The following is a 27947-nucleotide window of genomic DNA, read 5'->3' on the forward strand; positions in this document are numbered from 1 at the left end:
CAGGAGGGTTATCGAATTTAGAGATTTATCTCTTTAAATCGACATACCATAACGTAAAGCATTTGTAAATATTTGCTTCATTAGTTCTACAAATTTTTCCTTTCCTTCTTCGTGGCTTACGCTTGATAATGGATTCGTGATGTCACACAGTTTGAATATCAATACACATACAATCCCTCATGAAGAATGTGTAAAAATACACAGTAAATTGTCTATCTAGTTTGGCTTGTGACCACTAGGTGCGCACATGCGCAAGTGTATGTACATAACTATATAATAAAACAGTTGACTGTGTGACCTCTAAAGATGCTGTCGTTTGTGTTGTTCCCGCCTGTAATATATTAATTTATCAGGTTATGGGCCCAGAAAATGTCGTAGAAACTAAGTAAGTGTTAATGTTTACGGGAAACGCGATCGGGGAAATTAAAAGTGAATTATGTGCTTAATGTAACGAGAGAAAACAAATGTATTCCATGGTGTAGTCATCAAGTGTGTGAAAAATGGAGGCGGGTCCTTCTACACTTTATCCACAATTAACTGACACTAATTTTAAGAATTGTAAGTTCCGAGTTTTGACTTTGCTCGATGAAAAAGACGTGAGATGGATCGTGGATGGAGAAGTGAAGATACAAGAATGTACAGGAAATGATCTTGAGAGGGCAAAAGCAGCAGATAAGAAAGCCAAGAATCTTATCATAAACTGTGTTACAGATCGTCACATAGACTATGTTAAAGACGCGAAAACAAGTGCGGAAATGTTGTTTGCTTTAAACAATATTTTTGAGAGGAAGAGTACTATTTCGAAACTATTGATACGAAAAAAATTGCTAACACTGAAGTGCAATTCATCTTTGCAGGAGCATTTCAACAAATTTGATAATTTGATTCGTGATTTAGAGGGGATGGGGTCTACACTTGAGCAAGACGACAAAGTGTGTCATCTGTTACTTACACTTCCCGAACGTTACGACAACATTATCACAGTGCTGGAGACCATGGATACAGATTTAACATTAGACTTTGTTAAGTCAAGACTGCTTGATGCAGAATTAAAGTTGGACCATCTACAACCAGATGATACGAGTAAGGAATCTTCATTCCTTGCATCAAAACAATTCCGAAAATGTTTTGGATGTGGAGATACTCGTCATTTGATTGCAAACTGCCCCAAAGTGGAATATCACCCTAACACTAGAGAGGGGTTTCGCGATCGATTAAATAAAAGTTACAGAGGCCGAAATCTGAGATACAGTTATCGTGGAGGCAGTGGACATGGCTCGAGCTACGTTTGTTCTGATGAGACAGAAATTTCATTTGTGGCCACAACTAAGACAGAAGAAGCTGTGCTAAGTAGCGAGACTGGAAATGTGGAAGAATTAACGTTTGTTCTAGACTCTGGTTGTACAGATCATCTGGTCATGCCAGATTTGCTACCACATATGTTAGATATTAAAGTCATTGAAGATCCTATCAGAATAAGAGTTGCAAATGGTGAAGAGTTGATTGCAAATCAAAAAGGGACTCTAAAACTTCATGAGGGTGACTTGAAGATAAATATAGAAGCACTTGTTGTGCCAAACCTTACATTCAATCTGCTATCGGTGAAAAAAGTGGTAGACTCAGGAAGGAAAGTGATCTTTAGTGCCAGTAGTGCAGAAATAGTAGATGACAGTGGGCTTAAAATTTTATGTAGTACATCTGGTAAATTGTATGTTGTAAAGTTTTCCTTACTGGTAGAGGAAACGTGCTGTTTATTGAATGTCGAAGACCTGTGGCACAAAAGACTTGGCCACTTGAACCGCCATAGTTTGAGATTAATGGGACTGCCATCATCGAGCAAAGTGTGTGATGCTTGTCGTCAAGGAAAAGCCAACAGACAACCTTTTCCGAGAAGTAGTTCACCCAGGTCCTATAGGATTGGAGAGTTACTGCATACAGATATAGGAGGTCCTGTCTCAACTCCTACAAGTAATGGTGAGCGATACTACCAGACAATCACAGATGATTACTCACATTTCTGTGTTGTGTATTTGCTCAAGACTAAAGCTGAGGCTGCAGAAAATGTAATCAATTATATCAAACGACTAGAATCCCGTTTTGGAACAAATTGTGTGAGTCGCATAAGATGTGACAATGGGGGTGAGTTTTCTTCTGGAAAATTCAAGTCATTTTGTTTAGAGAAGGGTGTGCAGTTGGAGTATACGGCACCTTATTCACCGCAAATGAATGGTGTCAGTGAAAGAATGAATAAAACACTACTCAACAAAGTAAGGTCAATGTTTGTAGAAACAAATCTACCGAAGCATCTGTGGGGGGAAGCCATACGCACTGCAGCATTCCAACTCAATCGTTCCCCAACTACTGCACTTAATGGAAAAATCCCTGCAGAACGTTTTCTTGGAAAGGTGGACCTTGCAAAACAAAAATCTTTGGCGCAAAATCATGGGCAATGAAATTGCCCCAGAAAAACAAGATTGATCCAAAAGCAAAACCTACAAGGATGGTTGGCTATAGTCCAAATGGCTACAGGGTATGGGACCCTGTATCAGATAGTGTGCAGGTATCAAGAGATGTGACTTTTGATGAAACTGATGTGTTCTATAAAGTAGAAGAAAAACAGGTCCCACTAACAGTTAGATTAGGTGAGGAAATCTCTAAACATGTCAGCGCAGGTTCGGAAAACGAAGAAACACTTCCAGACAAAGAAACGCCCACTGTGGCAGAAAGTGACGAGGAGTTTTATGGATTCGCAGATGATAATGAGTGCACTTCACCCACCAGATCTAAGAGGAAAATAACAAAACCAAGGCATCTAGAAAATTACGAGCTCTACGTTGCCTACTGCTTGTTGGGTGAGTGTGATCCACAGACTTATGAAGAAGCAGTACAAGAAAGTGAGGACTGGAGAAATGCGATTCAGAAAGAACTAGATGCTCACAAAAAATTCCAGACATGGACTACAGCTGACCCACCCAAGGAAATTCAACCAATTGAAACAAGATGGGTTTTCCACACCAAACCAGATGGAACCAAGAAGGCTAGGTTGGTGGCAAAAGGCTTTCAGACAGGCAGAAGTGAACAAGTATATGCACCTGTAGCAAAAATGCCCACTATCAGACTTGCATTGTCTTTCTCTCTACAGAAAGATTGGACTGTAAAACAAATGGATGTTCCTACAGCTTTTTTGAATGGGACACTAGACAACGATGTGTACATATTTCAACCAAAAGGAGTTAAAGAAAAGACAAAAATCCTGAAACTTCAGCGTGCTTTGTATGGGCTTCGTGAGTCACCGCGTTGTTGGAACCAAAGATTCAATCAGTTTGCAGCAGAAAACAACCTGAGGAGGTCCAACTTTGATGTCTGTTTGTATATCGGAGATAGTTTGTGGTTGGTCTTATGGGTTGATGACATTTTGCTGTTAGGTGAGACAGCAAAAATAGAAGAAATATCTACACGACTCAGAGAAGAATTTTGTGCCAAGGACCTAGGAGACCTGCACTGTTTCATTGGGACAGAAGTGAAAATAGTTGGAAATCGAATGGAAATAGGTCAGCATAATCTTATTGAAAAAATGACAAAGAAATTCAACATGGAGGGATGCAAAGGGGTTCCCATACCAATGGAAGATAGGTTGGACGACACTGACACAGAAGCTATTGTGGATGTTCCCTATCGAGAGCTAGTAGGCAGCCTGATCTACCTATCACAGATTAGCAGGCCAGATATAGCATTTGCTACATCATATTTAAGCCGCTTTCTAGATAGACCAACTCGTCCGTTGTGGAATGCAGCTAAGAAGGTGCTTCGGTACGTAACGGGAACCATCGACAAAACTTTGGTGTACCAGAAACATCCAGAACAGTGCTCTCAGGTCATCATGTATGCAGATGCAGACTGGGGAGGTGACAAGAAAGATCGCAAAAGCGTCAGTGGGATGGCAGCCTTCCACTGTGGGAACTTGGTGTCGTGGAGCTCAAAGAAGCAGCCAGTAGTTGCTCTGAGCTCAGCAGAGGCAGAGTACACCTCATGTGCCCTAGCTGCATCTGAATTGCTATACTTAAAAGGGCTTTTGTCAGAATTTGTAGGAGAAGCAGGGTATGTGAAAGGTGACTTAATGGTAGACAATCAAGGTGCAATTCATATGATGAAAAACTACGAAAATACAAAGCGTTCCAAGCATATAGATATAAAATTTCATTTTCTCAAAGACATTGTAAACAAACAGATGATTAGTGTTGGGTATGTGGAGTCTAACAAAAATGTTGCTGATATATTTACCAAACCTTTGGGCGCTACTAAATTTTATCTGTTAAGAGATATGCTTTGTTTGAGTTGATGTACACGTTATTGTGTTAACCTAGGATGTAGCTTTATGCATTTCCAATTTCAAATCTCTTCTTTAGGATATATTCTACAAAGTGTTGTGTGTTCAGTAAGGACCAGTTATTTGTCTTTTTATATTTGCTGTTATTGTATAAAGAGACTTGAAATTGACAGGGGGTGTAAAAATACACAGTAAATTGTCTATCTAGTTTGGCTTGTGACCACTAGGTGCGCACATGCGCAAGTGTATGTACATAACTATATAATAAAACAGTTGACTGTGTGACCTCTAAAGATGCTGTCGTTTGTGTTGTTCCCGCCTGTAATATATTAATTTATCAGAATGAATGCAAAGGAATAAAGTTTTTCGAAGTTCATTGAATAAAAAAAGACACTGACAGAATTGACTAGTCATCAATTTCAGCAAACCTAGGTACGAGTTTTATCCCTACCACTCAAGAGTCTCTCCCCTTCGTCAAATACCCATCTCTTTCTCTCTCTTTGTGCCAGAAAGGTAGACAGAGAGAATGGGAATGAATATTGTAACACCAAGTCGAAAACTCTGAGCATCGATATGCCTGACCAGCCTTATTGTTCTGTTATGTCGTTCTCATTCCTGCAATATATTAATGGTAATTTTTAAATTTGTTTTACAGTGTTAATAATACTGAAGAAAATTCAAATGAAAAAAGATACTTTAAGGGATTAAATGAGGTTGAGAAAAAAAGTTATAACTAATTTTAAACTGCATTATATTGGCATGACTAAAAATTTAAGCAATTCTAAAGACAACTGAAAAAACAAGGCAGCAGGAATCGCTTACACAATCAATCGTTATGGGAAACTTCTCTCGGTTACTCCTAAACGAGGGCCCTACAGGATGAACGGCTACAGGGTGTTGTACTTGGGACCCAACCCTACAAGTCTATAGTATATAGGTCTCGTCAAAAAGTCGAACCCGAAATTGGAGACCTTCCCTTTAAGAGCAGTGATATTTACAATGTGTGATTGTGCAAGTCTTCAGACAAGCCTGAATGAACTGCAGGATCGTACACAGAATTTCATTTCGTGGGAAAATTATTTCCTTCTGTGGGTGTAAATGATATATTTTTTCAGGGTTTCTTAGGATTTTCCACCCCCTGCATACAACCCTGCCGGACGGGTGCATCGACCAACGACAAGCCTGAGTGAACTGCAGGATCGTAAACAGAATTTCATTTCGTGGGAAAAGGGGGATACAATTTCTTTACCCACTGTTTCCGCTCAAATTATTTCCTTCTGTGGGTGTAAATTATATATGTTTTTCAGGATTTCATAGGATGTTCCTCCACCCCCCCCCCCCCCCCCCCCCCCCCCCCCGTGTGCACCCCTGCCGAACGGGTGATTCGACCACCGACCTGCAGTCCTCGACGACCGAGTGCAGGAAGTAGGTGCGGCTGGACTTGATGTTGGCGAACTCCGTGCGCTCCAGCGTGCAGTTGGTGAAGGTGACGTGGCTGAGCACCAGGTGGTGGAAGCGGCAGTCCGCGAACCGGCTGTTCACCCAGTGCGTGTTCTCGATGCTGTCGTTGAACGACGTGCCGTTGTAGAAGGCGTTGGTCATGACGTTGGTGTTGCCGGCGTACTGGTCCACCTTCAGCTGCTTGATGTAGTCGGGGAACCAGATGGTCAGGCCGTAGTACCTGCGGGCACCGCCACCTCCGGTCTGAACGAACGAACTAGGGCTTAACTAAGATTCCATGTTCTTGTGGCAAGATATACTATATAGGACAAACACAAGGGTTAAATACCAGTACCTGGATGACCGAGCTTTGCTCGGGATTTTTTTTTCCTTTAACCATCTGTGCTGGCTGGGTAAAATATTGGGTAAGTAAGTGGCTCGACTCGCTTATCAAAATTATTTAAAGATACAATGTTTTTATTGCGCTGGTGAACAATCATTTTATTTTTTTTGGAAATGAAAATGACGAACAACGAGAATACCGATTAGAAGAACAAAGACGTCGTAGGGCTTTAGAACTTAATAATTGCGTTTTTTTCAAAGATCTTTTAGGCATTTTTAAGTGTACACATGAGTTAAAAAGACACAAATAATATAAGTAAACAATTGATTTTCTTGGTCTAACCTCAAACCAAACACTCTTTGGCTTAGTGTTGCTTAACAACGCCATCTACTGGAGTAGCTATTGTGTTGTTGTGTCGTTAAAGCAGTTAGTTTCTCCCAATTAAAAAAAAATGTAACATTACTCGCCAATTGATGCCAGGAAGTCATTTATGTTGACGTCGACCAGGGCTACGTCATCCCTTAAGCCCGATGTGCCTCACGCCTTTGCCGCCCCCTCTCCTCCCATCACCACCCTCTGTTTCAAACCTCCCGCCCGTGTGCAGGTGTGTGTGTGTGTGTGAGCCTTGGCCCTGCAAGAGGCAGTAGCTTCAGTGCCACGTTCCCGTAAAAACTTAATTAAAATAATAAGTAATTGTAATTCAAACCTTTTATTTTCATTATTTAAATTCCTAAGTGTTTATGTTTTAAGTTTTTAGTTAGTAAGGACGGTGCAGTGCCCCAGGCGGATAACCCCGGAACTACCCGCAACTACTTTTTTTGAACTTTAACAAATAAATTAAAAATAAGTTAAGTTTGGTAATGATAAATCATTGTGGTCAGTTTTTGCTCAGTGTTTAAGAGGGTTTGTCATGTTAACAGTGTTGTTAAAAGTACTCGGAAAAAGTAATTGGGCTCAATTACAATTACTGTGGTGATAATGTAACTAATTACAAGTAAAAATTACTTTGCATAGAAGTAATCAGTAAAATTACAATTACAATTACTTTCCGCTACTATTTTAAAACTGACCTATGATTCAATTTTTTTACACTTTGTTACATTAATAAACATACATATATGTTTTTTAAAAAATGTTTTCATGTAATGATTAAATTTATTATCTTTAATTAAATGAATAATATTTGAGGACAAACTTGTTTGAGTAACATCAAAATACTTCACACAAGTAGCTACCTGTAATAAAAGTAACACTCTTTAAATTTTGGAATTGACCTTACAAAATAATTGCATTTTAAAGTTCTCATCAGATAGATTCCCTCTCTTGCCGACCTCCGTAGCGTAGTCGGATGCACACCGGCTTACGGTGCAAGGGGTCCTGGGTTCGAGTCCTGGGTAAGGCATGGGTGTACTATATATATTCTGATATTTGATAACGACTTGAAAATTGAGATTCACACTGAATATAATGACCCTTTGGCTGTTGGCGAAAAGCTGGAGGCCACATAACCGAATAAAAAAAAAAAAAGATTCCCTCTCTTGATGGCAAAAACATATTTACCAACACTAAAAAGACGCTCAACTTGACGGCAGCGATGTGTTAAATTTTAAAAATGCAGATTTTAGGATAGGGTAATGTTGGAGACACTGCAAGTCACTTTGGCTCTTCATTTTTGATTGTAGATGTTGTGTATACGATCGTAGCACTACAAGCGTAAAAATATAAACTTTACTAATACAAAAGTGTATGATCTTGTTCTTAATTGTATTCATTATACGTTCCGAGAATAAAAGTAACGGCAAGTAAATATAAAGTATCGATTACCTTAATGTATCGATTACAATTAATGTTATGTATTCCGATTACAAGTACGAATTACATTTTTTAAATGTAATTCGTTACAAGTATAAATTACTTGAAAAGTAATCGTTACAAGTAATCCGATTACTTGTAATTCGTTACTTAACAACACTGCATGTTTATATCTGGCAACATAAAGGGACCTTAACGCCTCCCGGCGGCCATGATGCCCTGGCCTCGTTAGTCAGCTTCCGTTCGCTGCCCGGGGTAGAAGGCCTGCGCGTGCCTCGTCGACATCTATTTTAGTTTCACTGATCTGGTAACATCCGTCGCACCGTAATTATTTTTTAAACCTTTTTCTTTTCCTCGAGGTCTAACCCGGGAGGATGGCTCTTTAACGTAATTATTTAAATCCAGTTGGATATTTTATTTCGTCTTAATACGCAACCAACTTTCGGGGCCAGGCCACGAGGTGACCTGGTCAGCCTTTAAGCCGGGGTAATATTCCTGTTGCAATGTTATTTCAGTGTATCAGTTAATAACTCTTTTCACGTAATTACTTATGTAACATTTTATTTCCTTGTGCCGCTCGACATCAATAAAGAGCTTTCCCTAGACTTGTGTGAGCTTCACTGAGCAGCCGCGTGAGTCCCGAGGCGTGTGGGACACTGCTGGGGGCAGTGGGAGTACCCTGAGAAAACCCATCGGCTCACAAAACCTACGCTTTGGCCACAGCGCAGATACGGCATGCGCAGATAAGCAAATACATCTGTCTTCGCGCTGACTTGTACCGTGCTTCTGCGTTTGCTTTTTGCGAAGTTTAATTTTTATCAGTATTGTGCTTTAAACAGTCATGTCGACGGCAAAGTTCATTGAAGAATTATAAAATATGTTTATGGAATACATCGACGGAAGAATATATAAGGCATGATATGCAGGACAATGTCTGGGATTTTATATCAAAGGGATGCTATCAAACTGAGTTGTATTTATTCTAAAATGATACATTAATATTGTTTTCATCCTCACAAGCAACTACAAGAAAAAAATTGTTCAAATTATTTTGTTTCTAGATTAACTTAATCAACCCATTTCTTTTTATGTTTACGTGCTGTGAGAGCCAGCCAGAATATCATCATCGTCGGAACCATCACTCGAATGCCACGGAATGCATGTCTCCAACAGTGTGAACTAGACTTGATCTGTCTGGCCACCTGGCGCAGCGAACATAGCAAAACATCGTGAACATAACGTAGATTTCTGAGTGGCCTCAGGAATGTGGGAAACTTGCTTTGTGTGTCGTGGTGACATTGTGTTGGTGTGACGATTTGAACAGCACAGCAACGATCCTTTTGCTCGCCTCCCTCGGAGGATTGGCAGCAATGCAAGTGTACCATCTGTGTTGATGTAATAATAACTGTTTAGTTGTTTCATTAAATTATACTTAAAATTAATAAAAAAAATAGTAATTTAAGAATTACCTTAAGACGGTACTGCCAAAATTTACTTTGTCTGTATTTTTATTCGTAAGGTTTTGGTTTAGCACGTATACAGGGTTCGTACACCTCATGAATATCCTTAAAGTCCTTAATATCTTTAATTTAATAAGGGCCCTTAAAAGTCCTTATATTTCACTAAGAATCCTTAAAAACTCCTTACTAAATACTGATTGCAAGTAATGGATGAATTCTGGCATTTTAATGATCTTTAGTTTTCGACTTGGCAGCAAACAAAGGCCACATGATTAGAAGTTATGTGTGTGTGTCCATATATATATAATATATAATATATATATATAAGGATGTGGGTATGATCTCAAAAAAAAAAAAAAAACTGAGGAATAGACAAACACAACAGCATTACAAGAATTCCATAGCATCACTGCTGCATCATTTCTACCTCTCCCCTGCCGTCTCCCCTTCTGGCCGTTACAACTAGCATATAGCATACTGCGCTACGTACCTATCCCACCCCTTATCATGTTCCCATTCGACAGCTAGTGCATGTGGTGGAGTGGCGTCGCTGCTGACGCACTCTCCTCCTCTACCGGTTCCCCCACCACATACCCAACTATTCCCCTCACGCGATCTGAATTTTCATAACACTCAAAAACTGTAGTACTGCTCATCTGTAAGAACTGAACCAACCAACATAATTAATTTTTTGTGCATGGACGATTCAACATTGTTGATTTCTTGAGGGATTTTGTGATGTACAAATAGTTTTCTAACTCTTGATGATGGTTAAGGCCGTGAAGTAAAGGCAGGTCCTTAAAAATTCCTTAAAAATCTGTCTGCACAAAAGGATACGAACCACGTTTTATGACGTCAGTTATAATTTTTAATACTGATTCAAATGGCTTTGTGTTTACGTATTTCATGAAGACCAGCCACTCATGAACCCAGCACTAGATCTTCAACAAGTAGATACATCTGCTCTCTACGCCCTATTGTGATATTCGTAATATTTAATACAATTTACCTTTAGTTTAATTAAGTGCTTGTCTGTATTTTATAACCCAAGTTCAACTATCTTACATTATTACATGACATTTTTCCAGCCGACTATTTGCAGTGTCGTTGGGAACTACTTACCCGAAGGCAGCTGTGAACCACAGGATGACGAGGACTACGGTCACTCGCAGGTTAGGGGAAATGAAGAGCTGCAGAAAAGAGTTCCAAAACTGCAACAAAACAATCAACAATGTCAGCTTGTTAGGTACATACTTGTTAGCACTCCGGTTATTGAAAAATTAGTCTTCCAGTTTTGAGTGATTCTTTTCACGTGATTTATTGCATTTTCAAAGCACTCTGGTTATTAAAAATTATTCTTCCAGTTTTGAGTGATCCTTTACAGATGGTTTATTATATTTACAAAGCACTCTGGTTATTGAAAATTAGTCTTCCAGTTTTGAGTGATCCTTTACACGTGATTTATTGCATTTACAAAGCACTCTGGTTATTGAAAATTAGTCTTCCAGTTCTGAGTGATCCTTTAAACGTGATTTATTGCATTTACAAAGCACTCTGGTTATTGAAAATTTGTCTTCCAGTTTTGAGGAATCCTTTACACGTGATTTATTGCATTTTCAAAGCACTCTGGTTATTGAAAATTAGTCTTCCTGTTTTGTGTGATCTTTTACATGTGATTTATTGCATTTACAACTTCAGTTGGTTGCAAAAATACGATATTTCATTTCTTTAGTTACATTTAGTGAACCAAGTTGAGAAATGTGTGTGTCGCCACGATAAAAACCCACGTCAGATGGACTCCTCCTTAACAAGCTATTAAATAGTATGTTTACCACAGGGAGCATCTATCCTTACGGAAAGAGTTGACATGACAAAAACCTTTAGTAAAACTGTGAAGACTGCCAGCCATATGCCATGTACCACCTTTATGCTGGAGTCCCAAAAGTGATGACTGTAATTCAATGGACACAACACGAATGAAAAAATTTGTTTCGGCAACCAATGACATTCAACATATCTGCAGCATCAGCATGGTAAAAATGGTGAACAAGACTGACTTTCCTATTAGACATTTAAATTACCAATGCTTTACAGGTGCGATGTTAAAGAAATTAGCATCAGGATATTTTATTTTGAGAAGTTTGTTTATATTTCTGGTGTATTGGTAACGCATTTACTGTATTCACCGAAAAAAAAAATGTGATTGAATAGAATGCAGGGGAGGTGGAAGGTGGAAGCAGGGGAGTGGAAGGGGGAAGCAGGGGAGTGGAAGGGGGAAGCAGGTGAGTGGAAGGGGGAAGCAGGTGAGATGGAAGGGGGAAGCAGGAAGAGGTGTAAGGGGGAAGCAGGAAGAGGTGTAAGGGGGAACCAGGTGAGGTGTAAGGGGGAAGCAGGAAGAGGTGGAAGGGGGAAGCAGGCGAGGTGGAAGGGAGAAGCAGGAAGAGGTGGAAGGGGGAAGCAGGTGAGGTGTAAGGGGGAAGCAGGTGAGGTGTAAGGGGGAAGCAGGGGAGGTGGAAGGTGGAAGCAGGGGAGGTGGAAGCAGGGGAGGTGGAAGGTGGAAGCAGGGGAGTGGAAGGGGGAAGCAGGTGAGGCGGAAGGGGGAAGCAGTTGAGGTGGAAGGGAGAAGCAGGGGAGTTGGAAGGGGGAAGCAGGTGAGGTGGAAGGGGGAAGCAGGCGAGGTGGAAGGGGGAAGCAGGAAGAGGTGGAAGGGGGAAGCAGGCGAGGTGGAAGGGGGACGCAGGCGAGGTGGAAGGGGAAAGCAGGCGATGTGGAAGGGGGAAGCAGGTGATGTGGAGGGGGGAAGCAGGGGAGGTGGAAGGTGGAAGCAGGGGAGTGGAAGGGGGAAGCAGTTGAGGCGGAAGGGGGAAGCAGTTGAGGCGGAAGGGGGTAGCAGTTGAGGCGGAAGGGAGAAGCAGGAGAGCTGGAAGGGGGAAGCAGGTGAGGTGGAAATTGGAAGCAGGAAGAGGTAAGGGTTAAATAGGGTAGGTGGAAGGAGGAAGCAGGCGAGGTGGAAGGGGGAAGCAGTTGAGGTGGAAGGTGGAAGCAGGTGAGGTGGAAGGGAGAAGCAGGTGAGGTGGAAGGGTGAAGCAGGTGAGGTGGAAGGGGGAAGCAGGTGAGGTGGATGGGGGAAGCAGGTGAGGTGGAAGGGGGAAGCAGGAAGAGGTAAGGGTTAAATAGGGTAGGTGGAAGGGGGAAGCAGGCGAGGTGGAAGGGGGAAGCAGTTGAGGTGGAAGGTGGAAGCAGGGGAGTGGAAGGGAGAAGCAGGGGAGTGGGAGAAGCAGGTGAGGTGGAAGGGTGAAGCAGGTGAGGTGGAGGGGGAAGCAGGGGAGGTGGAAGGGGGAAGCAGGTGAGGTGGAAGGGGGAAGCAGGTGAGGTGGAAGGGTGAAGCAGGTGAGGTGGAGAAGGAAGCAGGGGAGGTGGAAGGGGGAAGCAGGTGAGGTGGAAGGGGGAAGCAGGTGAGGTGGAAGGGGGAAGCAGGTGAGGTGGAAGGGGGAAGCAGGAAGAGGTGTAAGGGGGAAGCAGGTGAGGTGTAAGGGGGAAGCAGGTAAGGTGGAAGGAGGAAGCAGGTAAGGTGGAAGGAGGAAGCAGGGGAGGTGGAAGGTGGAAGCAGGGGAGTGGAAGGGAGAATCAGGGGAGGTGGAAGGGGGAAGCAGGAAGAGGTGTAAGGGGGAAGCAGGTGAGGTGTAAGGGGGAAGCAGGTAAGGTGGAAGGAGGAAGCAGGGGAGGTGGAATGCGGAAGCAGGGGAGGTGGAAGGGAGCAGCAGGGGAGTGGGAAGGGGTAAGCAGGTGAGGTGGAAGGGGAAGGCACACGCACCATCTCGATGCTGTAGATCATGTCGGCCAGCACGGAGCGGCCCGCGCCGGGCGGGGAGGACAGCCCCCGGCCAGCTGGCCTCTTGCTGGGCAGCTCCAGCTCGGACAGCTGGTACTGGGCGCGCGCCGCCGGGTTGTGCAGGTTGTTGGTCTTGTAGATCCTCTGCGCACAACCAACACAGCTGTCCAACACCTCCCGCCTACCGGCATGGCCCCCACGTTCGATTACAAGCCCTGGACCCAGGATAGGAGACGCTACCCCCTCCCTCCTTATTTTACAGTCACGTGCTACATTATAATTGCATGGTTATTTCTCACCTACACTCTTTTTAGAATGTTATATAACCTGAAAATACAGGGTATAAGTGTGGTTACTATTTTATAAGTCCAAACTAAGCTATATAGATCGAACATTCAATATGTTTTTCTAGTTTGTAAAAAAAATTATAATAGTTAAACATTTAAAAATAAACATGACTGGGCTGGAGCCCAGGACCCAGCCCCACACTTGTGGGGGTAATGTCTACCTAAGCACACTTACGACGATACGTGTGGGGTTTATATACTGTGTATGTTTTTGAATACGCTTAGGGAGAATGCATATATCTGTTTCTGCATTTTTAGAAGAGGGGAAAATGGCCAGACCGCTTTCCACAGAAAAATTTTGTTGCATTGTGGCTCGCACGAGGCTGTTCACAGGGCCTGATTAACCCTCAGGCTAATTAGGCTGCAGCCTAGGGCGCGAGGATCCTGGTAAGGGGGGGGGGGGGCGCTGAAATCGTGTCTTCGCATGCAGTATTAATCAAGCATCATTGCATCTACCACACATATTTCAACCAGACCGAGAAAAAACACCAAAACTAAATGCGCTGTGAACTGAAAAAGCTTGGGACTCCCTGATTTTTAACTTTTATAGGTAGTATGGAACCATGTTAAAATGTTCACACTAGTAAGCAAAGTCAGAACTAATATACCACTTGTTAGGCCGACCGTAACACACACACCTGGCGGGGGCGCGTCCTCATGATTAGCGCAGGGCGGTCAGAACTCTTGGTCAGTCGCTGGCTGTTCATAGTGGACCACGTGGACCACGTGGACCCGGCTGAGACTCACGGTCAGGGCGTGAGAGGCGAGGGGAAGCCTTCATTTCACAGACGAGAGAGCCAAACACCCGATCATGCATCTTCGGTTTTTTTTTGTTCATTGTAAAAGGTTAGGTTAGCTACATTATAAATACTTTAAAACATTGTGGACGGTTGATTAGGTTAGGATAGCTACATTAAAGATACTGTGAAATCATGTAAACGGTTTCCTAGCCCTGGATAACTACATATTAAAAACTTATTTGTTAAGCAACAATAAAATGATTTTACAGTATTTTTAATGTAGCTATACTTACCTAATATAACCAACCATCCACAATGTTTTAAAGTACTTATAATGTAGCTAACCTCTCCTAATCGACTGCAAAAGTTAATGCCACACCGGTTTATACAATGAGATAGAACGGAAAAAAAAAGCATGATTTTCGGGTTTGGCTCTCTCGTCTGTGAAATGAAGGCTTCCCGTGAGGCGAGATATCAGCCGTTCTAATTGACTCGACTTGTCAAATGAGACCTGGCCCGCACTACTGATTAGCAAACACGAGGACTACGAGAGATAGACACGTGGTCGGGTTGTTACTCAACGCGATTCCATTACTCCCGCCACTCACCACACGGCATGCCTTATAGATAGAGTCCCGGAAATTTCGCGGATTCATTTAGTCGCAAGTTAGAATGCAAACCTTCACACTCTCGCACTGTGTTCATGATTGGCACGCAGTTGTTTGGACACGCCCCTCTACGACCGTGAGCCAATGGTGCCCAGCTAGGAGATTAGTAAGCGAATCAGGCAGTGCCAAATAACAAGGATAAAAATGTTCTCGCTAAGAAATCAACCAATGGGAAAGTAAACATGGGTCGAGCACACCTATAACTTTGACATCTATCCTGAGGCCAGAAGAATCCGCGAAATTTCCGGGTCTATACTTATAGATGGTGACCGGAAAAATTCGCGGGTTCAATGACCTTCAGGATAGACTCCAATATCCTCTACACACTCGGGCAAATGCCAACTGTTCATTGGCTGCTGACTTGTGAGTCGTCTCGATTGGGTGGCCTGTGATTCGACACTTCTATGAGTGAGGATCTTTAATTGGTACTCAGTTCTCCATATTAACAATTAACCAATGGCAGAAGCAGCACTAAGGTATAAATATTTGAATTTTAGCATAATACGAAATGAATCTTCGATTTTTTCAGGTCTCTACTTATAGATGGTGACCGGAAAATTTCGCCGATTTAACGACGTTCAGGACAGACCAAATGATATCCTGCACACACTAGATAAATGTCGCCTGTTTATTGGCCGTGCTGACTTGTGAGCCGTCTTGTGATTCGATACTTCTGCGATTGAAGGACACCCAACTGGCCCACGGTCGTCCGGATTAACAGTGAACCAATGACACAAGCAGTAGGAAGGTATAATCATTTGTATTCCAGCATAGCACGAAAAGAATCCGCTAATTTTTTCCGGACTTAACTTATAGATAGAGACCGAAAAAATTCGCGAATTCATTTCGCGATAGGCTAAAATACAAATAGTTATACCTCAGTGCTGCCTCTGCTATTGGCTCACAACTCACCTGGATGACTCTGGGCTAGGGACCGGAAAAATTCGCGGGTTCAACGACCTGTAGGATGAACTGCATAGTTCTACGTAAACTCGGTCAAATTCCACCCACTCATTGGCTGCTGTCTTGTGAGACGTTCCAGCGTAGCAGCCGGTGATTCGATAAAGCTTTGGTTGGGTGTTCCTCATTGGCCCAGAGTCATCCAGGTGAGTTGTGAGCCAATAGCAGAGGCAGCACTGAGGTATAACGATTTGTATTTTAGCCTATCGCGAAATGAATTCGCGAATTTTTCCGGTCTCTACTCTGGGCCAATGAGAAACGTCCGACCAAAGCTTTATCGAATCACCGGCTGCTACGCTGGAACGTCTCACAAAAGTGGGTGGCATTTGACCGAGTGTACGTAGAACTATGGAGTTCATCCTAGAGGTCAATGAACCCGCAAAGTCCCTAGTTATAGGAGAGTTGAGGGCCCGAGGAGGGATCGCTCTAGGCGCGCGGCCACACGTGTCCTGTGTCTGCGCGCGTCTGGTCTCGGCCGATCACGAAGATTCCCGCCGGACCAGAACCGTTACCTGATTCTGCAACCTCGTTCCGAGGGTTCGTTTGAGAAAAAAAAACTGTAAAGCTGTAAAGTCGGTTTACGGACGATAATTTCACGTGATAACGCCATAAGAAAACATTGATGAAAAATTACCTACTTTTTAATTTTCAAATATTATTTACAGTTTTTTGCAAATTTAATTTAAATAATTTGTTCAAATATAATCACGAACAATTAGTTATAGAAATAAACTGAAATCAAATCAATGTAAATAAATTGTTAATTTGAAATGACGAAATTGGACAAATAAAACAAATTTTTTTAATTGCTGCTTTTAAAAAGCCCGCCTCAACCTGTTTGATATTATAGAAGATTATCTCGCACAGCGGTTGGCCGGTTCTTGCACGTTCGGCTCAAGGCGGAACGTGACTATGATCTATGAGTCATGCTTTTTCGTGCGTGCAGCCGGCGTTCATCGATTTATAAGACGTTATCACGTCAAAAACACTCTTATAATTCATACTTTTTGTCTCATTCGGGCTCAAAACCTTAAAACATCAGTTACTTTTGATACAAAACATTAAAATCAGCCCTAGCTTCGGCCGAGTTCGGGTCCACCCGGCAACGTCTTTGTTAACTGAACCTAATAACTTAATTACCAATGAAGTAATGACATACAGCACTAATTAGGTCTGCTAGAACACGCGGCACTTGGGACTCACGAGAAAAAGTTTACAATAATCGTTGCTATTGATTCATGGGCCGCTAAGCGCCCTCTTGCGGCAGTCTGTGGCGCGCACGTCTGCGTAGGTATCGTGCCAACCGACTGATGCCGAAGAGCAAGTTTCTGTGTGTGACGTGTGTGCAAGTGTGGAAGATGACTAGTCTGATTAATATGCAAGGCTTCTATAAACTGAACTTTGTGTTTTAAGGATTTCTCACATTTTTAAAATTGATTTATAATAAGTTTAGCCTATCTTGTACTCAAACAAACTATTGCTTTTTGGTTATTAATTATAGTAGAAATATCACAAAATGTTTTATGTGTGACAGTGTGCAAGGGTAAAGATGAGTCAAAATAATATGAACTATATACTCCTATAAACTAAACGTAGTGTTAAAAAAAATTGTTTATGGATTTATAATGTATCTCTAAAGGTTCTATGAAAAAATATTGCTATTTTTATCATTTAATTTTATTCAGAATATCACGATATTACCTTACCATTATCACGACATTAAATACCTATATAACGAACATGCCTTAAATTTCACCTGAAGTTTAAGTTTAAATTATATTTCAGAAACTTAATATGAGTAGTAATCGTGATATGTTATTGTTACGAACGTGACATTGGCCGGGACACGTGCAGGTGCAGAGCTGGCTGGCGACTGCCGCAACATGATATGCACCGCGCGCGCCTGGAAGATAACAAGGATTGTCGCATTCCCCCCTCCTTCCCACCACTCCCCGCGCGGCGCCCTGCCTTTGACACGTAACTGACACCGGACAGCTGGGAGTTATGCGAGTCGCCGACACGTGTTTTGAGAGATTTCTACCATCGTGTCGGCGCGGTATGACGCGACTGGCCTCGGCTGCTCTCGTGATTTCTGGAATTGCGCCGGGGCATATATTATATGCCCGAGGACATCAGAGCAGAGAGTCATTGGAGTTCAGAGAGTTCAGGCGGCAGCCTTCCCGCAGCGGAGCTTCCGGGGCGATAGTGCCGCAGGTGCGGCAGTGTGGCGAAGTCCTTGGACGAAGGTTTAAGGGCAGGGAGTGAGTAAGTTCAGTGGAGTCGGGAGTTTTCCCGCGGCGAAGTTTCCGGGCAATAGTGTCGCGGGCGCAGAGGAGTCCCGAGCGAAGTTCCGAGCGAGGCGTCGAGCGGATCCTCGGCGAAGGCAAGTGCGTCGGCGGCGGCTGAGTGCGGCGACGGATTCCCGCGGCGGAGGCCCACGAGGGGTGCTGCGGCGAGAGTTGCGGCCCAGCGAGGTGTGCGGTGTGTGAAAACTAGTGACTGAGGAAGCAATATCTTTAAGTGCAATTGATTATCTGCCATTTTAGATTATTTGTAAGTGACATAAGTAGTGACAATAAATAAAACTGTGTGTGATAAAAATCTTTAATTGGGCTATCCTTTATGAACCCGCGGTAAATCGTAACATTATGTTCGCAGTTTGCCTCATATCTGTGAACTATTCGATATTTAAATACAAAAAACTAAAAATATCACGAAATTATCTTACTTTACCCTACATCGGTGATACAAATTTCATGAAGGAGGGGAAATGGACAGTGGAGTCGGACCAGGCTTACGAGGCGAAGCCCTGGCTGGCGTCAGCGTGAACATCCCTGTAGAAATTATTGAAAGCACGCAAAGTACCTGCATTACAACTAAAGTAATCATTTTCACCACCATGAAATGTCATGGTTTCTGCTCAAATCTCATAGTTGCCTCGTACGCGATGAGAAGACTTGCGCGCTCCAGTTCAGAGCCTTGCGCTTAGAGGCGATACCGCGCTAGAAGCACCAGCGAGCATCGCACTTATCATCCCGCCTCACTGACATACATACATCTCTGATTAGGGCGGGCCCCTTAAAAGAACTCTTTTTTTCTAAACGATCTTTTGAAAAGTACATCTTACAGGATTCCGGCCATTTTTGTGAACATTTTGATCCTATCAGAACCACAGGTTCAGCCTTTCGTGAAAGTGCTGTGGTAAGCCTTACCACCATTTAGAGCCCATCACAATTGCGACACTTGTGTCGAGTTATTTTCAAACTAAAAATTTGCAAACCACGCAAAATTTAAATAAAAAAGTTATTATTTTGCCCATTAAATTTGGTTACATTACCCTTTTCCTGAGTTTTGCACTAAATAACAGCTTTTCCAAAACAAAGATCAAAGTTAGCGGTAGGAACGTGAGGTTAGCAATTAGCAAATAACATATAACCTGCAATTTCCAAAAAAATTATTTTATATGAAATCACTAAATATCCACAAAATAAAAATGTACAAACGACTTCACTTGACTTTACAAAAAAACTACCTTCATTAAGGTTTCATAATTATATACTATAAAATCATATTAAGTTTAATACAACCACTCCTTATCCAATTAATTATTTTTTCTAATGAAAAAGTTGACGATGCTTGTAAGAAAGGTCTCGGCTGTTGCTTGCTAATTGACAGTCAAATGGGCCATGCGTCGAATTTGCTTCACTAGAGGCACGCCATGCAGTAAATAAAATGACTCTCTCTCCTAACTTTATTTGTAACATACACTCAACTATTTGATGTATGACTTGTTCCTTGACGAAAGTTAAGTTTATGCTGTGACGCAATATTGCTTGCAAAGTTATATTCACCGCTCGAACCTCCATACAACTCGTAAATCAAGTTGACATTTATGTTACGCCAACCATTTAGATTGCCAAATTATTAAATTTTCACGTAGCTGTTTTGGTCTCTCCACCAAATACGGAAGTTTAACACAGAAAAATTACTTACTGCACTCCTCTAGAAATGTCACTTGTATGCTTAATAAAAATATAAAGCCTATTAAAGGAGCAATTTCTTCCTCAGCAAACTTTGCGCTTACTCCAGACCACAATTCTTTGTATCTTGATTCCTATATTATATTACTTATTTCGGTGAACACTGTCGCCAGTTATCATACTAAAACAATGACTCCAAAACTAACAAGCTTCTTTTTGAGTTGAGGAAATGAGACTCTGGGCCACTCATGACAATTTCTTTAAAATGAAACTTCTTTGCTGAGCATTAAGAAAATTCTGATCGAATGAGGGGAATAGTTAGGTAAGTGATTTCGGGGGGGGGGGGGGAGGGGGGAACAGGCAGAGGAGACAGCAGGGGAGAAGTATAAATGACACAGCACACTTAAAAACTATCAAAAATATCATAAGTGAGGAAGAGAAGGGAGCGGGGCTGGAGGGATGGTGTGGTGAGGAAGAGAAGGGAGAATTGACGGAGGTACGTCTTGGCGATGAAGAGAAGGGAGAGGTGATGGAGGGACGTCGTGGTGAGGAAGAGAAGGGAGCGGTGCGGGGCAGCTCACCTGGTACACCATCATGGCCTCGACCTCTCGGCCGGCCTCCAGGAGGTAGCGCGGCGAGTCGGGCAGGAACACCAGCCCCACGACGGCGGCCGCAGACGGCAGGCAGCACACCAGCAGCAGCTGGTGCCAGGCGCTGAAGTGCTCCTTGCTCTCCTGGACCACGTCTGCGCCTGCACGCACGGTTACAGCTCTCCAACTGTTCGTGTTTGGGATTATAGGACAAACCTGTTAGAATTTTCTTCAAGAGGGCGCGGGCGTAAGAAAAAATTTCTCTTAGCACGCCTACAGGCATTGGTAGATTAGAAAGTACTTATTTCGTTTGGAAAAGTTTTGGAAACTTCTATAAACCCTTCAATTTGAACTTAATGTTTCGTACATTTTATTCTATATGTTCGCCAATATATAAATATGATTGATTAAACATTTTCTCGTATTCCCTGCAGCTACAATAATTTGAGTGTATTTTAACTGAATGCTTCCAGGATTGAATGTCCTAAAGAATGTAATATTATGCCTGATTAGATAGTTTGGCCATAATTTTTTTACCTTTAACAATATTTTTCATCCAATGCACTAATATGTGGTCATATAAACATTTTTTTTGACAAATTTTTAAGATGGCAGGCAAGATATTCGGTGAATTAAAAAATTCTTGTGGATATTGGACTACATTCTCGACTTTGCAAACTGTGTCAACTGACTTGTTTTTGATTTGGCCGGGAAATTTTTGTAGAATTAGATTGTAGATTGTTGGCTTCATTGACAGAGTCATTCCTAGGCAACACATTTGCCCTTGAACACAGCCAATAATATTCTAGTTTATAAAAGTCATGTTGTACTGCAACTATTAAATGCTGAAGGCTGTGAACTATCCGACCTAGTGTCTCATTTTGTACAATTTCAGCCCCGTTAGCGTTCAAGTTTGGAGAAGAAAATGCTCCTTCTCCAAAAGTTGAGTAGTTGTGGAAAATCATTGTCCGTTGTCGCGTACCCGTCTCCGTAGAATGCGTGGAGACGTGGCGGACGTCGCTCGGCCGTTTTCTAGTGTTGCCCGGCGCCAGCTCTCTCGCGTAGAGCAGCCTCCTGCGGGGAGGCAGGGGTGGACCGTCCGGCCCGTGTAGCTGCCGAGGGACGTCTCGCGCGCTGGAGAAATGTGCGGTGCAGGCTAGTTGTGTTAGTCCACGTGTTTTGGCCCGCGGACACGCCAGATACAAAACAACACTCACGCACACGGTAAAGAAAACGATAAAAAAGAGATTATACACACTATAGAACAGAATCCAAAAGCGATAATAGCGGCGAGTTTATGGAGCGTCTCGCGGCCGCGTCTAGCCTCGAAGGTGGCTCGCATGGGACTGGAGACCAGGACGCCGGCGCACTGCTCTCGCGCGCACGGAGCGGAAGTGACGTCATTCCCAAAGCCGCGGCGCGCTGCGGACAGGGCTGTGATCCGGGCTTTAACCCAGAGGCACGGAGGTACGACGTCAGATGCCCCCCCCTGGATAAGTCCGGGTCAATGCCGTCCGTGCTTCCACCCGAGGCAGCAGGATCGGGACGCCCTCTCCCACGGCGGTCGTTGGAGTTAGGGCCGCCTTTCTCGCCCCGTACTCGCCGGGTAGTCGTACACAAACGCGTCCAGCTCCGAGCCTGTGACATAGTCTGCCAAGTAACGTGGGGCTCGCCGACGTCGCCGGTTGCGTCTCGGGGTCGTCTCAGCCGGCTCCTCGACTGTGACTCTGAACTCTGCATCGGCGAGGGAGGCACCATGTCCCCATCCACCTCGGGTGGGGGAGAGTGGCTCAGCTGCCTCCTCCTCGTCCGGTTCGGTCACCAGAGGTTGTTCGCCCGCCGCATCGGCGCCCGCCTCGGGCATCCCGGTGACGTCATCGATCTGTGTCCGCGTCGTGCGTCTCCGACGGCGTCGCCTCGGACTTGTGGCCGAGCTTCCTGCTGTTACCAGGGTCGCTGTTTCGGGGCTGGGGGTGGCATGGAACAGGCCCCGCATGCCTCGGGGTGTGATCGAGTCGTCGGAAGTAGGCGTTTCGTCCACTTCTACCAGGGTGACATCTTCAGAGACCAAATTTTCTCCTGGGACTGATGTTCTCCGTATGGTGTCTCGGTGCACTTTTCGCGCCCGCCGTCCATCAAGGCGGACTAGGTAGGTGCTCCTACTTAGCCGTTTAAGGATCGGGTGTGGTCCCGACCATCTGGGGCTCAACCCGGCACTGTAGTTCTTCGGCGCGCTGGACAGAGGCTGCGTGCGCACGTATACCAGTTCTCCAGGTTGGAGTTCCGGTGGCATTCGGGTCGTCTGCGGTGTTATCTGGCGAGTATAGGCCCTCTGGTGTTCGAGCGCTGTTGTCATTTCTGCCTCTCGCCGTTGACGGCGCTCCTCTGGATCTTCTTCTTCATCGGCTACCCCGTGGGCTGTCCATTCTCCTGGCAAGGGCAAATTTTGGCCTTGGACCATTTCCGCCGGGGTCATTCCTGTGGCTGCATTGGTTCTGCGACGGATACAAAACAGAGCCTCTGCAAGATGGTTGTCCCACTTAGTATGGTCGCTACCCAGCCTTATGCGCATCTGGACTTTCAACTCTTGGTTTCGCCTTTCCGTCGGGTTGGCTCGGGGGTGGTAGGCAGGTGTGGTCCGGTGTTCGACGTGCCACGAGTTGCACATCTCCCGCCACTGCCTCCCGACGAATTGGCTGGCATTGTCCGTCAGCAGGTCTCTCGGGTAGCCCCAACGTGGGAAGAATTCCGTTTGCAATATTGTCCCAATGGTGTTGGCCCGTACATTGCTGGTGGGGTAAGCTTCTACCCAACGGGTAAAGAGATCGGTCACTACCACCAGGAATCTCTTGCCCCGGGCTGTGCGGGGATATGGCCCCATGACATCCAGCGCGACGGACTGGAAAGGGGTAGTGGGAATGCGAGGCTGTTGTTGCTCCATCCCGTCGCTCCGCCGCGCTTTCCGCTCTTGGCACATCTCACAAGTCCTCACGTACTCCCGCACGTCCCGGGCCATGCCGGGCCAGTGGTAGTGCTGACCGACCGCCCGCCGTGTTTGGTCTGCCCCAGGGTGTCCGGCCAGGTCGTGATCATGCATAAAGCGCAGCACCGCTTCACGTGCCTCCGGTGGGACATAGGTGCGCCACTCCTGATCGGGTCCCAGTCCTCGTATGTAGAGCACACCGTCCCTCGTAGTCCAGGTCTCACATGGTTCCGCTATTTGCTTCGCGCGTCTGCGCTCAGCATCCTGAGAGGTGCGTTGGGCATCGTGCACCCGACGTTTCAGCTCGACCATGTCCGCAGGAGGCGGGTCGTCGTCTACACCTAGAGCAAGCAGGCGGCAGGTTGGGTCCCTTGGGTGGTGGTGATCCGTCTCACGGCCAGGTGGCAGTATCTCGTCCCAAGATACCTCGTCCTTCAGGCACGATCCCTCCTCAGGGTCCCGTGACAGGGCATCCGGCAGCTCGTTTTCTACTCCTGGAACGTGCTCCATAACGAAGTCGAACGACTGTAGAAACAGCGCCCACCTCACGAGTTTGCTTTTCCGCCCCTGGAGGGTCCGCAACCATGTGAGGCATTGGTTGTCCGTGCGCAATACAAATTGCCTACCCTCGAGGTGGGGACGGTATTTCTTCAGTGCCCATACCACAGCCAGGCACTCCTGTTCATTGCTGTGGTAATTCCGTTCCGCGCGGCCGAACTTGGCACTGGCGTAGTCGATTATGCACCTGTCCCCATTTTCGTCTCGTTGATATAGCACCGCGCCCACCCCCTCGGCGCTCGCATCCGTCTGCACGTACAGCGTCCTCTCGGGGTTTATCCGTGACAGAGTGTGGCATCGGAGAAAAGCCGCCTTCAAGCTGTCCAGCACCTGCTGTGCAGCCGGTGTCCAGTGGTATCGCTGTCGTGGTGACAAAAGATCTGTCAGAGGGGCAGTGAGCGTGGAGAACTGCGGGATATAGTTCCGCAGCCAGTTGGCGAGGCCCAAGAGCTTCTGCAACTGCTTGCGGGTTCTAGGGGGTTCAGCTTCTGCAATTTTCGCCAGGTGCATCGGGTGCGGACGATTTCCCTCAGCATCCACCACATGCCCCAAAAACTCCACCTCTCTCCGTCCAATGTGACACTTCTGTGTGGCACAGGTCAAGTGGTGCATCTGGAGCCGCTCCAGGACCAGGGACAAGTGCTGCACATGGTCCTCCCAGGTCTTGGAGTACACAATCACGTCGTCGAGGTAGGCTGTCACGAACTGGCCAATGTACCCTTCCAGTACGCGGGCCATCATAGCTTGAAATGTGGCCGGCGCGCACTTGAGCCCGAAGGGCATGGCACAGAACTGAAATCGTCTACCATCGGGCACCGTGAACGCAGTCTTTTCTCTGTCACCTGGGTGTATTGGCACCTGCCAATACCCCGAACGTAAGTCAAGGGTCGTGAACACTCGTGCATTGCCCAGGCCTGCCAAGGCCTCGTCCACACTGATCTGCGGTGGTGGAGAACTAATGGTGACACTATTCAGGGGACGGAAGTCCACACAGAAGCGCATGGTCCCATCCTTCTTGGCAGCAAGGACGATGCGTGAGTTGTATGCGCTGTTGGAGGGTTCAATGACACCATCTCGCAACATTTCGTGCACTTGCTCACGTATCACCCGTTGCTCGCGGAAACCATATCCCCTGGGGGCCTCATACACTGGTTGGTCGTGCATAGTGGGGATTCGGTGTTCTGTCACCGTTGTGCGCCTGAGTGGGTCGGCAGTGGCGAAGATGCTCTGCCTTTCCCTTATGAGCCGCCTGAATGCATCCTGATACTCTGGGGGTACATCATTGTCCACATCTTCTAACTTCGTGGGCTCTCTCGGGGGAGGTGGTGCTCTACCTAGTGCATACACTGCCAGGCGCTCATGTTTGCCAACATTCACTAGCCCAGAGGCCGGCGCTATCACTGTGTCATGCTCTACCAACCAAGGCTGTCCCAGCACTAGGTCCTCCCTGAGTCCCTCTACTACAACTGCTGCCGTCTGGGTAACCAGCTCCCTCACACTCACCGTTATGATGGCGTCCCCGATGGCTGTCCCGACTCCGGTGCTCGTGGCCAGACGCAGTGCACAGCGTCTCGGTGTGACGTCCGCTGGCGGCACCAAGTGTTGGGCCACGAACACGTGGCTCGCACCTGTATCTACGAGAGCAGCCGTCGGTCTCCCGTTCAGAGTGACGGGTACCCACATCAGCCGGTCGTCAGGGGTGGTGAGCTGTCCCAGTGTTATGTGTGTCTCGGCCTTGGCTTCGGGAAGGAGGTTAGGTGGTGTGGGGGGCAGAACTGTTGGTCCTACACACCCTGCTGCCCGTTTCCCGCCAGTTGTTGTTGTTGTTGTTGTTGTCTTGGGCAGTCCTGGTGCCAATGGAACGTGTCCTGCGGGCATCCAAGGCGACACTGGGGTGGTCGGCCTCCGTCCCGCCGATTCCCCGCGTTCCGCCACTCTGGTGCGGTGGTCTGTCGTCTGCCACTCGGTGGGCCTTCGATTGCCCGTGCTACCATCTGCCGTGGACGTTCGAGCTGCATGTCTCCCTCTGGGAGAGCGGGCGCTCTGTACTCGTGTCTGGGCTCTCGTCCGGGAGTGGTCATAGTTGTCCGTCGCCCCAGAAGGCGCTGCAGGTTGCCCTCCGTGGCTACGGCCTGTCGCACATATTCTTCAACAGACCCGTTGCAATACGGCCTGAGGAAGGGTTGTAATTCTTCCCGCACTAACGCGGTCACGTCCGGCAACGCTTGCTCCGGCGCTTCCCCTGGGGCTATGCGACGATATAGCTGCAACTTGCCCGCCAGGAATCTCTCCACCGATTCCGTGTCCCTCTGCGCCTCGCCGTAGAAACGGGCCTTGCAGCTCAAGACTGCCTGGCGGTCATCAAATCGCTGCATGAGACGCGTGGAGAACTCCCGCCACTGCATATCGTATCGCCCCCATAGAGTCCACCACTCACGAGCTCGACCACGCAACTGTTCGCTTGTGCGCTGAGTCCACTCCTCTACCGGCACACTGCACTGTAACATGCGCCTCTCACACCACCGCACAAACTCCCGTGGCACGAGCCCGCTAAACTCTGGCAGCACTATACGCCCAGCCCCTGTGGCAACCCGCACAGCGTACGCGACTGGCGGCGCTGCCGAGTTCGTAGGTGTGTCCCAGTCAATTAGGTTCGGCGACGGTGGATTCTGGTTCGGTAACATCGACCCGACGCGGTTGCCCGAGCAGCCTCTACACTCGTCACATCCCCCTTTTTCCCGGTACACGGCACTCGCTGTGTTCGGGGCTACCCTATGCATCTGCTCTGATGATGTATCCCTGTCCCATAACAACACACCCTCAGCAGTTTCTGTCTTCACCTCACTGCGCCTCAGTGGCGCGCACGTACACGTGTTCCGACACTGCCACTCTCCTGTCACAAGGTCCATTCCTTTCGGTAGCTGACACGTCGCGCACGTAACTGTCAACCCGCGCGGCAGCATTGTTTACAAACACGGGGCCCACGTGGCCGCTCCGTCTGCGCAGCCTGCCCGCGCAGGCTATCACCGCGCCCGCCCGAACACCGCCGGCGCGCCCCGAAGATCACCGATGGCAGAACGGCGAAAGGGTGAAAAAGGAGGGGGTACCACGGTGCGTTATCCCGTTGGAGGGGGGTGGTGGTGAATCGACGGGAAATATAATCCTGTTGCGGGACGGGAGACGGCGATGCGTTATCAGCTGAACCGTGAAACTGATAGGTGTTGAAAACGTGGGAAAGGAATGGTTGCGTCCTCGCGTTGATGAGATCAGAAGTACTGTCTAGGTGAATAAGTGAATCCATCCATTGTCCCAGGTGGATTTTCACGCTGTCTGATCACTCACTGTACACTCTTTTCCCGCACTGCACGCGCTCTCCTGTGGACTTGCAGTTCGCCCCACGTTGGGCGCCAAATGTCGCGTACCCGTCTCCGTAGAATGCGTGGAGACGTGGCGGACGTCGCTCGGCCGTTTTCTAGTGTTGCCCGGCGCCAGCTCTCTCGCGTAGAGCAGCCTCCTGCGGGGAGGCAGGGGTGGACCGTCCGGCCCGTGTAGCTGCCGAGGGACGTCTCGCGCGCTGGAGAAATGTGCGGTGCAGGCTAGTTGTGTTAGTCCACGTGTTTTGGCCCGCGGACACGCCAGATACAAAACAACACTCACGCACACGGTAAAGAAAACGATAAAAAAGAGATTATACACACTATAGAACAGAATCCAAAAGCGATAATAGCGGCGAGTTTATGGAGCGTCTCGCGGCCGCGTCTAGCCTCGAAGGTGGCTCGCATGGGACTGGAGACCAGGACGCCGGCGCACTGCTCTCGCGCGCACGGAGCGGAAGTGACGTCATTCCCAAAGCCGCGGCGCGCTGCGGACAGGGCTGTGATCCGGGCTTTAACCCAGAGGCACGGAG

The 27947-nt window shown here is 46.4% G+C and overlaps 1 protein-coding gene across 1 annotated transcript in view; it reads right to left on the minus strand.

The window, feature by feature from the left end:
* The window catches only part of LOC134539383 (synaptic vesicle glycoprotein 2C-like), a 134135-nt gene that overhangs the window by 18307 nt on the left and 87881 nt on the right, over positions 1 to 27947 (minus strand). The window contains exons 6-9 of the mRNA XM_063381373.1: positions 20491 to 20660; positions 13197 to 13358; positions 10505 to 10593; positions 5724 to 6008 (exon numbers count right to left, since the gene is read on the minus strand). Of these exons, the coding sequence (XP_063237443.1) occupies positions 5724 to 6008; positions 10505 to 10593; positions 13197 to 13358; positions 20491 to 20660 (706 nt within the window). The remainder of the gene's footprint in view (positions 1 to 5723; positions 6009 to 10504; positions 10594 to 13196; positions 13359 to 20490; positions 20661 to 27947) is intronic.

The sequence above is a fragment of the Bacillus rossius genome, chromosome 15 (genome assembly GCF_032445375.1).
Source record: "Bacillus rossius redtenbacheri isolate Brsri chromosome 15, Brsri_v3, whole genome shotgun sequence".
Taxonomy (NCBI): domain Eukaryota; kingdom Metazoa; phylum Arthropoda; class Insecta; order Phasmatodea; family Bacillidae; genus Bacillus; species Bacillus rossius.